Source organism: Saimiri boliviensis, chromosome 2 (assembly GCF_048565385.1).
Source record: "Saimiri boliviensis isolate mSaiBol1 chromosome 2, mSaiBol1.pri, whole genome shotgun sequence".
In the NCBI taxonomy this organism is placed as follows: Eukaryota; Metazoa; Chordata; class Mammalia; order Primates; family Cebidae; genus Saimiri; species Saimiri boliviensis.
The window spans coordinates 197,565,548-197,576,541 of NC_133450.1; the positions used below are offsets into that span (position 1 = coordinate 197,565,548).

Genomic DNA, 10,994 nt, shown 5'->3' on the forward strand with positions numbered 1-10,994 from the left:
TGGCGACCCCTCTGCCTGGGTATCTCCTGGTCTGTGGGCAATAAGAGTTCGTCTGGAAATGCGGCGTCCACTCACCCTCTGCACTTTCACTGGGAGCTGAAGTCCTGAGCTGTTCTTAGGCGGCCATCTTGAAAACGGTCCCCAGTTTATTCATTTTTTAAAAAAAGAAACCATTTCTTTGAATACTTCCTCATTATACTGCAAAAGGATGTTCGAGGAGTATGAAGGTATGTTCCTTTTCTTAATGAGGTTACTCTTCTCAAAGAGGTTACATGCAAATACATAGCCACTACTATACCACCAGTAGACCAGACTGAGTTTGATACTCAGCCACACAGGGCCACATTATGATTCTGATAGGCCCTAGGCACTTTTTTTTTTTGTCTTTGTGGGCCCTTATTTTGCATAAAGATTTAAAAGTCATATTTTACTTCTGCATTGTTATAAAACAAATACAGTATATGTTAAAACATTAAAGTTTATTTTTTTCTTCGTATTTTAAAAGAAATCAAAACATTCTCTTAGGTTTCTCACAATATGGTCAGTGTACTGTGCCTAATGGATAAGTTGGTCCTGAAGCCATGGGTCAAGAGTCCAAATGCATATAAGATCCTGCCAGGTAATATAAACAACTGAGACCAACAACTGAGAAGAACATGAGAAGAACATGTTAATTGATAACTTATATTCACTTCCAGTGACAAGGGAGAAGAGTGAGGAGAGTAGTCTGGTAGAATGGAGAGACATGTGTCGGATCCAACAGGTCAGTTGTTAATATAACTAAGCTCCATGACAGAAACAGGTCTAACATTTTCAAATATTCTAAAGCACATATGCCTGCTGAATCCAGACTGTACAGACTGTAGGACACTGATTTGCAGCCAATAAGTTAAGAGGCAGAACTTGTAGAAGTAGCAATAAAGTGGATTGGGATCCAAAGATCTTATACGTGTTCTCTCTTAACTGTGAGAAAGTCAGACTAGGCTTCCCACTCTAGTGGCCTGGGTTTTACAGTAAGAAATTTTCCCCAAAGTTATATTGTTGCATCCAAATACCGAACTGCAATAATACAGAATATGATTCTTAAAAGAAGTAGCTGTCACAGACACCGTATTAACATATTTCTGTTCTATCATTTGCAGAGTCCTGTTGGAGAACCATATATATAATATGGAAAGAACCAATGATTCCACTTTGAAAGAATTTGTCCTGATAGGGCTTTCTGCCCAACCAAAGCTCCAGACAGTTTTCTTCTTTCTAATTTTGTGGATGTACCTGATGATCCTGCTTGGAAATGGAGTCCTTATCTCAGTTATCATCTATGATTCTCACCTGCACACCCCCATGTATTTCTTCCTCTGTAATCTTTCTTTCCTTGACATTTGCTACACAAGTTCCTCTATCCCACTAATTCTTGCCAGCTTTCTGGCAGCAAAGAAAAGGATTTTCTTCTCTGGGTGTATGGTGCAAATGTTTATTTCCTTTGCCATGGGGGCCACGAAGTGCATGCTCTTAGGCACGATGGTCCTTGACCGCTATGTGGCCATCTGTTACCCACTGAGATACCCTGTCATCATGAGCAAGGGTGCCTATATGGCCATGGCATTTGGGTCCTGGATCACTGGGCTTGTTGACTCAGTAGTGCAGACAGCTCTTGCAATGCAGTTACCATTCTGTGCTAATAATGTCATTAACCATTTTGTCTGTGAAATTCTAGCTATCTTGAAACTGGCCTGTGCTGATATTTCAGTCAACGTGATTAGTATGACAGGGTCGAATCTGATTGTCCTAGTTATTCCATTGTTAGTAATTGCCACCTCTTACATATTTATTGTTGCCACTATTCTCAGGATTCCTTCCACTGAAGGAAAACATAAGGCCTTCTCCACCTGCTCAGCCCACCTGACAGTGGTGGTTATATTCTATGGAACCATCTTCTTCATGTACGCAAAGCCTGAGTCTAAAGCTTCTATTGATTCAGGCAAGGAAGACATCATTGAGGCCCTCATCTCCCTCTTCTATGAAGTGATGACTCCCATGATCAATCCTCTCAATTACAGTCTGCGAAACAAGGATGTAAAGGCTGCTGTCAAGAATATACTGTGTAAGGAAATCTTTTCTGATGGAAAATGAATACTGATTTATACTACATGACTTAATATTCAAAGCTGCTGCAGACATAAAATTCAGAAGAATAAAGTTACCATGTGAAAACAAATTTGTCATGTGGCATTCAAAACCATATGGTAGAAATATTTTTGGGCCAGGCACAGTGGCTCATGCCTGTAATCACAGCTCTTTGGGAGGCCAAGGCAAGCCGATCACTTGAGGTCAAAAGTTTGAGACCATCCTGGCCAACACGGCAAAACCCTGTCTCCACTAAAATATAAAAGTTAGACAGTTGTGGTGGCATGGGCTTGTAGTTCCAGCTACTTGGGAGACTGAGGCAGGACAATCATTTGAGCCCAGGAGGTGGAGGTTGCAGTGAGCCAAGACTGCACCACAGCACTCCAGCCTGGGTGACATAGAAAGACTTTGTCTCAAGAAAAAAAAAAGGAAATATTTTTGGTTGCTATTTTTACTGTTATATTTTTGTTTAAAAATATACAACTATAGAAATAAAACATGCTCCTGATGTTAAAACATATTATCATGGAAAAATGTGGAAAATCTCTTTGAAAGCCTGAGCAAAAACATAATCACTCTCAAATCTTCAGAAAATAAAAAAGGCAAAAGGTGTTTGGAAAAGCAATTTATGACCTACATTAAGTTCATTCTTTATTAATATGCAAAGTAAATAATCAGTACATGATGTATTATTCATTTTTAGTTGTTCATTTATTTACTGTCCATGTCCACCACACATATGAGTTCCCTGAGGATAGGATCCTGTCTGTTTATTACCCTACAACATTCAAAAAATTTTGTAATAGAATCCAATACATAATGGGAGCTCAATAAATATTTTTGAACAAATAGGTGAGCCACCTGATATATAAAATGAGAAATGTATGTTTGCCATATCTGAGGTAGCAAAGGTTGATCAAACCAGAATTGATTAAATACTTCTAAATAAACTATATCAGCATTTTTGTCATATACAGTCCTTAATAACTAAGGCATTACCTTTTATTTTCCATAACGTTTCTTGAATTTGATTAATAATGAGACTAAGATCAATGAAAGAGCTTCCTGGTAATGCATCCTAAGTTTTAATTTAATAAAATATAGGTAGCCTGGTAGCACGGCACTATTCTTGGACTTTGAGAAGAGACCAGGCTGAAACAAGGACTTTTTTTCTACTCTGCATTAGATCACACAGAATTTAAGGAGAAAATTAGACAGAACTATTGACTGAAAAAAACTGCAATATGAGAATAAGAAGTGGCAGAAGAACTTAAGTCAAGTTATCCAAAGTACTGAGGAGCACAGGGTTTTGATCACTAGCGGATAAGACAGAGATGGCTCAAAATTGAGATAATATCTATTTATGCTCCCTGTGAGGCAACACCCACGTAAGGAAGCCCTACTTCCATTGAGGGAATTGAGTCAGTTATGGTCAATAGAAGAAAGCATTCCCTTTACCTACAGATCTTTGAGGAGTCTATGGTAGTTGAAATATAAAACAGAAATCCAAAGTAAAAGATTAGAGCTACTTCTAAGTGGTGAAAGTAAGACCACAATACCTTCCTGTCTTGTTAACAGGTAATTATTGTAATTTCATAATATAATAAGTTAATTCACGCATAGCATTTAATAGTGCCTGGAATATCCTAAATGATCAATAAACATCAGCTAGCTACTGGCTAGGCATGGTGGCTCACACCTGTAATTTCAGCACTTTGGGAGGCCAAGGTGGGTGGCTCACCTAAGGTCAGGAGTTCGAGACCAGCCTGGCCAACATGGCAAAATACTGTCTCTACTAAAAACACAAAATATTAGCTGGGCATGGTGGCAGACACCTGTAATTCCAGCTACTCAGGAGGCTGAGGCAGGAGAATCACTTGAAACCAGGAGGCAGAGGTTGCAGTGAGCCAAGATCATGCCACTGCACTCCAGCCTGGGTGAAAAGAGTGAAATTCCATCTAAAAAAAATCGGCTATTTTATTATTTTTAGCATTGGGTATACTTTAATAAGTCATAAAACTTTGAGCTGACACAAGATTACTATCCCTTTTTTAGGGCATCACTGATACTATTAACTTTCTCAGCTTCAAATCTACTTTTCTATGTTCTGCCTTGCTAGTTAGGGTTGGCACGCTGAAAATCACATTTCTTATTTGTTAACTAGCTTCTGTTACACTCCTCCAGAAGCAGTGCTAGAGGGTGAACGAAAGCTTGGAAAATAAGGGATTTGTCCCCACCCCATTTGCTTCCCATTCCTGTCAGCATCACCGCAGCTTTCTTCACCATGACAATGAGCTGCTTCCAATACTGGGTTTAGTTCCATCTGTTTTCCTCCATAATCCAGAACCAATAATCTACCAGCACCATATCCTCAGAGGTTTGAGTCTGTCACTTGGCTCTTACTTTTGATAAATTATAAGCTCTGTCAAGTGTTTAGTCTCTCTTGAGGTATCTTTAAAAGCAATATATATGCAATTATTGCTTGAGAAATGTAGCAAATCAGATAGATAATAAGCAAAAGACTGGGTCAAGCTACCATTTCCATACACAACTACATAACAAAACATATGTGCATGACATTTTCTTTTTCTTCTGCAATTGCTTTCTAGTTTCTAAACTGTAGACTATTAAAAGTCTTTTAGTATACTCTCAAATGGCGTAATCATAATAATTATGTAATCAGTATATAATAATCAGAGCCTCAGAGAAACGTGAGACAATACTAAGTGTACCATAATAGAAATAACAGAAGGGGGAAGATAGAAAAAAAAAAAAACACTTATTTAAATAATTGCTAAAAACATCCCAAATTTGATGAAACACTAGGCTATACATCCAAGAAGATCAATGAACTTTAAGATAAACTAAAAAGAAATCTACACTCAGATACACCATAGTCATGTATCTTCTTGTAAGATAAAGAAGGAAAAAAAAAAAAAAAACCACACCTCATAAACTTCAAGAGAAAACTGGCTTATCATGCATAAGGGAGTCACTATAAGACTAACAGCAGACTTCTCATTAGAAGCAATGGAAACCATATGGCAATTGGATAACATATTCAAAGGCCTGGAAGAAGAAATACAAAACAAAAATAAATGTCAAAGAAGAAGCCCATGTTCAGCAAAACCATATTTCAAAAATAAAGATAAAATAAATGTGCTACTTGACAAACAAACTGAGATGATTCTTTGCAAGCAGACTTGCCTTATAAAAATACTAAAGGAAGTTCTTCAGGCTAAAAAAAAAAAAAAAAGTAACACCAAACAGTAATTCAATGCACACCCATATACAGAAAGTAAGTCAAAAATATAGTTCAAAAAATAAATAAATGAATTAAAATGCTGTCTTAGCTTATCTGGTTGGCTGCCTGAAACTTTCTTGTAAACCTGCATGTTCTTGTTGGTTTATTTTGGAGGAGGAATAAAGGACATTTTTTTTTTTGCTTGTTTTAAAGAAATTTCTTTACAGAATTATTCCATTCCACTCCTTAGAATACTGTCAACATCTGGCCCTTGGGAAATGTGCAGACTTTTTGTTCCACTAAACTCTGAAAATACAGTTCCTTTCCCTACATTGTTATTTCTCCATGCTCTGCTGCTAAGCATGGGCAGCTTCAGCCAAAGCCAATATTCCCAAATAAAAAATGTCAGTCCCTTCAATTTTGAGGTGCTTTATAAATATCTCCCTTGAAACATTACCTTCCCTTGTAGGTGGTTGTGGGGCTGGGGGTAGAGAAGGAAGAGATTATGGATGGTGATGGTAGAATGTACATCATAATCATCTTTGCCCCAACAAAATTTATAGCAGTGTGAAAACTAAAATCAACTAATACACATGGCCACAGTTTTCTAAACAAAAAGGACAAAAATTTTAGCTAGTTACAGAAGATCTCATAAAGATGGATCAAAAGATGACTGAAGCCAAACAACAGATTTAAAGAGGGAACTCTAGCACTTTACTGATGCATTTAATCCTTTTGATTTTCTGCAAGTGCCTGGCTAGAATTCTCCTTAGTCTCCATCACAAATGAAATAAACCAGAATGTTCAGAAGAATATGAACTCACACTCATGAAAGAAAATTTAAAAACTTTACTTCATTTCTGCTGTTTCTATAATACCGTAAATTAAATAGGTCTTTCTAATTAATACTACCAAAATGAAAGCTACACTACATTTGATCTCCATACTTAAGGCACAGTCTTTGCTTACTGCATCTGTCACCATGAAACAACACATTTTTTAGGATCCCTCTAACTGCAATACAATTGGAGAGCAAATAAAACTGACTTATTGATATACATTTGGCCTCACAAAAAGTGGATATTTTCCCTAAGAAACCTCCTATTGTGTGCCTTGTGGTAGTCATTAGTCCTGTTCACTGAACATCCTGGTTTTCCTTTTAGGAATACAGAAAAATTACTCTTCCTCTTGAAACTGGACCCAAATTTTCTCTGCTGTGACCAGTAAAGTTCAAGTGGAAGTGGTATTTATTGTTTCCGTACAAAAATATTTATTTGCCATTGAAAGACCCTGCCAATCCCTCTTCCCCTTGCCAGGTGGAAAAGTACATTTCAAAATGGAGCCTGTTAGTCTAAGTCCCTAAGTGACTTTGTCAGACCCTTCCTGCCACTCATGACACATTTATTTATTATTATACATATAGCAGTATCAATAAGTAAACCATTATTGCAATAAGCTACAGAAGTTGAGAGGCTATTTGTTACTACATCCTAACCATCCTACAGCCATTCCTGACACACAAACGCAAACACACAAATAAAGGAAAAAGCTATGAGATGAAACAAAGTGAGAAGACCCACCAAAAAAGGCAGGAATGAGATCAGATTGTTGGGAAATGCCAATATCAGCTGAAAAATGGATTTTAAGTAAAAATTTGGAGATTTGAATCTGGGACTCCTCTATTAAACCTGAACCCTCTAATAGGGCAAAAGGGGCTTTTCAGGGTCACTGTGGATGATTTTACAAGATGTACTCACACAATTTCACAACGTTCAGCAATACACTACTCACAACCTAGAAAGCATGGACTTGAAAATTTATCATGTCAATTTTCAGAGCAACAGAAGTATTTTGTTTTACCAGAATAATTTATTAAAAGCTGGAGATCAAAATGTTCTAAGATGAGTCATATTTTCTAATGCACACATATGTGACATATAAGCTAGTAGGAGCGCTTATGGTTTCATGTTAGTACCACTTCCTTATTTCCAGCAAAAGCAGATCAAATGCTCTCTGGAGGAAATAATCTTCAATTTACTTCTGCAGGATTCCCAAGAAAAATTGAATTTATACTCACAAATTACTAAGCACAACAGAAGCAAAACGCCATTAGTGAGAATCCACACCCACAATAACCACAACAACTGTAAGTGAACTAAACTCATAATTTTTAAAGTAGTATTATTATGATATATAATTTTTAAATTTTAAAAAACATAACTTTTATTTTAATATATATTTAATTTTTTAATTTTTTTTATTTTTTAATTTTTTATTGCATTTTAGGTTTGGGGGTACATGTGAAGAGCATGCAAGATTGTTGCACAGGTACACCCATGACAGTGTGATTTGCTGCCTTCCTCCCCTTCACCTATATCTGGCATTTCTCCCCATGCTATCCTTCCCTAACCTTCCACACCCCACTGTCCCTACCCCATTTACCCCCAACAGACCCCAGTGTGTAGTGCTCCCCTCCCTGTGGCCATGTGTTCTCGTTGTTCAACACCCGCCTATGAGTGAGAACATGCAGTGTTTGATTTTCTGCTCTTGTGTCAGTTTGCTGAGAATGATGGTTTCCAGGTTCATCCATGTTCCTACAAAGGACACGAACTCATCGTTTTTGATGGCTGCAGAGTATTCCATGGTGTATATGTACCACATTTTCGCTGTCCAGTCTGTCAGCGATGGGCATTTGGGTTGGTTCCAGGTCTTTGCTATTGTAAACAGTGCTGCAGTGAACATTCATGTGCATGTGTCTTTATAGTAGAATGATTTATAATCCTTTGGATATATACCCAGTAATGGGATTGCTGGGTCAAATGGAATTTCTATTTCTAGGTCCTTAAGGAATCGCCACACTGTCTTCCACAATGGTTGAACTAATTTACACTCCCACCAACAGTGTAAAAGTGTTCCTATTTCTCCACATCCTCTCCAGCATCTGTTGTCTCTCGATTTTTTAATGATCGCCATTCTAACTGGTGTGAGATGGTATCTCAATGTAGTTTTGATTTGCATTTCTCTAATGACCAGTGATGATGAACATTTTTTCATATGTTTGTTGGCCTCATGTATGTCTTCTTTTGTAAAGCATCTGTTCATATTCTTTGCCTACTTTGGGGTTGAAGTAAAAAGAATGAAAAAATATACTAGGCAAATAATAACCAAAAGCTGATGTTGCTATATTAATATGGGAAAAAATTAATTTAAGATCAGAAAGCATTACTAGAAGTAAAAGAGGAAGTTGTATTATAATAAATGTTTATTTAATCAGTAAAACGTGTATTCTAAGCTTTACTCCCCTAATAAAATAGCCTCAATATATAAAAGAAAACTTAATATCACCACATATCCCTCTTAAGCACTAAAAGAATAAACAGATAAATATAAGGATCAACAGATTTGAACAAAAACATTAACCAGCTTATGAGTTAAGGAATATTGCATTCTTCTAAAACACATTTGAGATATTTGCGAAAATTGATATTATGTTTGGCTAAAAGCAAGAATCAGTAAATTTTAGGGAAGCAATGTTAAACAGTCATATTCTCTTTCCTATATATAATTAAGTTAAAGGTAATTAATTTAAAAGCTCCATAGCCTGAGACAACTAAAGCATCCTTCTAAATGATTGAGTACCAGTGATGATTGAAGTATTTAACTTCTATGGCAAATGTTCTAGTAAATGAAATGAATATTTTACCATAAATAACCAGTGTGGCCATAGTAATTAATGTGTACCAGCTAAGTGTCAGCCCTTGCTTACAGGGAAGAGAAAAAAATTAAAATTACAATGCCCAAATTAAAATCTCATAAAACCATGCTTAAGATTGCAGTCAGTAGCACAGCTGTCTTGGTTGTTTTATAGTTAGTGGCCATTCTGATTGGGTGGCAGCTATGCCATAATCTTTGAATAAATACATTCACTATTAATCCTGCTAAGAAATAAAGTATAATTGAATAATGCATGTTACAATTTACTGGATACAGAAAAAGTAACTTTTTCTGGAAAATGTTCATACTTAAGTTCTTGTAGAAAATTTGACTTCATAAGGACGAAAAAAGGAAGGAAATGAAAAAAACAATGAGAAGGAACTATCTAAATAATTTGAAATCAGAGCCGATATGCCAAGAATTTTGCTATTTACTCACATTATATTATTTCTCATTAAATCATCATAATAATATTGAAAAGTATATTTTCTTGTTCTTAATTTACAGCTGAAGAGACTAAGACTCCTAGAGGTTCTAAATGGAAAAGCTACGTTTCTTTCTCTAGATGTCTACTAGTCAGGAGGAAAACATCTGAAAGTCCAGTTGCTTCTGAGTCATGAAAAATAATCCAAAGGTATTAGAAGGCAAGAGAGTTAATAAATGTAACTGGATTTTACCTTGGCATTTCTCTAACACTGTTAAACGGGGTAATTAGATTAATTTGGGGGACTACAATGACTAAGTGCTGTGATGACTGTGGCCATGATTTACAGTGGATAATAGTTTGACCTTTTCTTGATCCCAGTATTACATCATCCTCTTGAGAAATGTATGGATATCCCTGTACTCACTGGTAAATGACAGTAAGCGCTAAGACCAAGGGCTTTAACCAGAAAACTGCTGAATAAACCTAGCGTCATGAGTTTTCAGTGTGATGTACTTTAGGGAAGGTGAGAAGGTGCAAGAATTTTTTGTTAAGAAAGACAGAAAAGCTTAGTGGTAAGGAGGCTAAATATGCTGTCAGACTGTTTAGATTGGAATCTCACCTCCACATCTATCTTGCTAATCTATAGCCTATGCAAGTGATTTAACTTCTTTGAACCTCAGTTTTCTGATGTATTGTGAGGGTTAAATGTACCAGCTCGATGCTGGGCGCGGTGGCTCAAGCCTGTAATCCCAGCACTTTGGGAGGCCGAGGCGGGTGGATCACGAGGTCGAGAGATCGAGACCATCCTGGTCAACATGGTGAAACCCCGTCTCTGCTACAAATACAAAAAAACTAGCTGGGCGTGGTGGCGCGTGCCTGTAATCCCAGCTACTCAGGAGGCTGAGGCAGGAGAATTGCCTGAACCCAGGAGGCGGAGGTTGCGGTGAGCCGAGATCGCGCGCCATTGCACTCCAGCCTGGGTAACAAGAGCGAAACTCCGTCTCAAAAAAAAAAAAAAAAAAAAAAAAAAAATGTACCAGCTCGCTCACTCACATTTACAGCACTTCTCTCACTCTAGAGAAAGGATGCTTGGTTCAACAAACCAGTGAGCTGGAGAAATAGAGGAGTTTACGCAGGTTTACTTGAGATGGTAGTGAATCCCCAGGTAGATGGAATCCAGCCAGTATATGGAGATGCAAATTAAAACACTAATGATGGACATTCCATTTGATGCTATAGATGGTGTAATTCTTGATTCCAATATTATAGGGAATGCAGAATATGAGAAAAGTAGAGCAACCATTACTAACTTCACCTCACTTTCTAAAGAAAGAAATACAGCCACTAAAGGAGAGGCAAGCAGGCTGTCTAAGGGGTAGAATAAGAGGCATGGCTATGTAGTCACAGAGATCGCAAAATGAAGAGCCTCAAAAAGCCTAAAAGGGACAATCCTAACTCTAAGAACGGAAATTGGATATACTA

General features: G+C 37.1%; 1 protein-coding gene across 1 annotated transcript; it reads left to right on the forward strand.

Moving 5' to 3' along the window:
• The first annotated feature begins 1,170 nt into the window (after positions 1–1,170).
• OR13C8 (olfactory receptor family 13 subfamily C member 8) lies at positions 1,171–2,133 on the forward strand. Its single transcript, XM_003925265.2, has one exon. The coding sequence runs from the start codon at positions 1,171–1,173 to the stop codon at positions 2,131–2,133; it is 963 nt and encodes a 320-aa protein (XP_003925314.1).
• The last annotated feature ends 8,861 nt before the right edge of the window (positions 2,134–10,994 follow it).

Coding starts and splice junctions, on each gene's coding strand:
- OR13C8 (XM_003925265.2), top strand. CDS start 1,171: ATGGAAAGAACCAATGATTCCACTTTGAAAGAATTTGTCCTGATAGGG.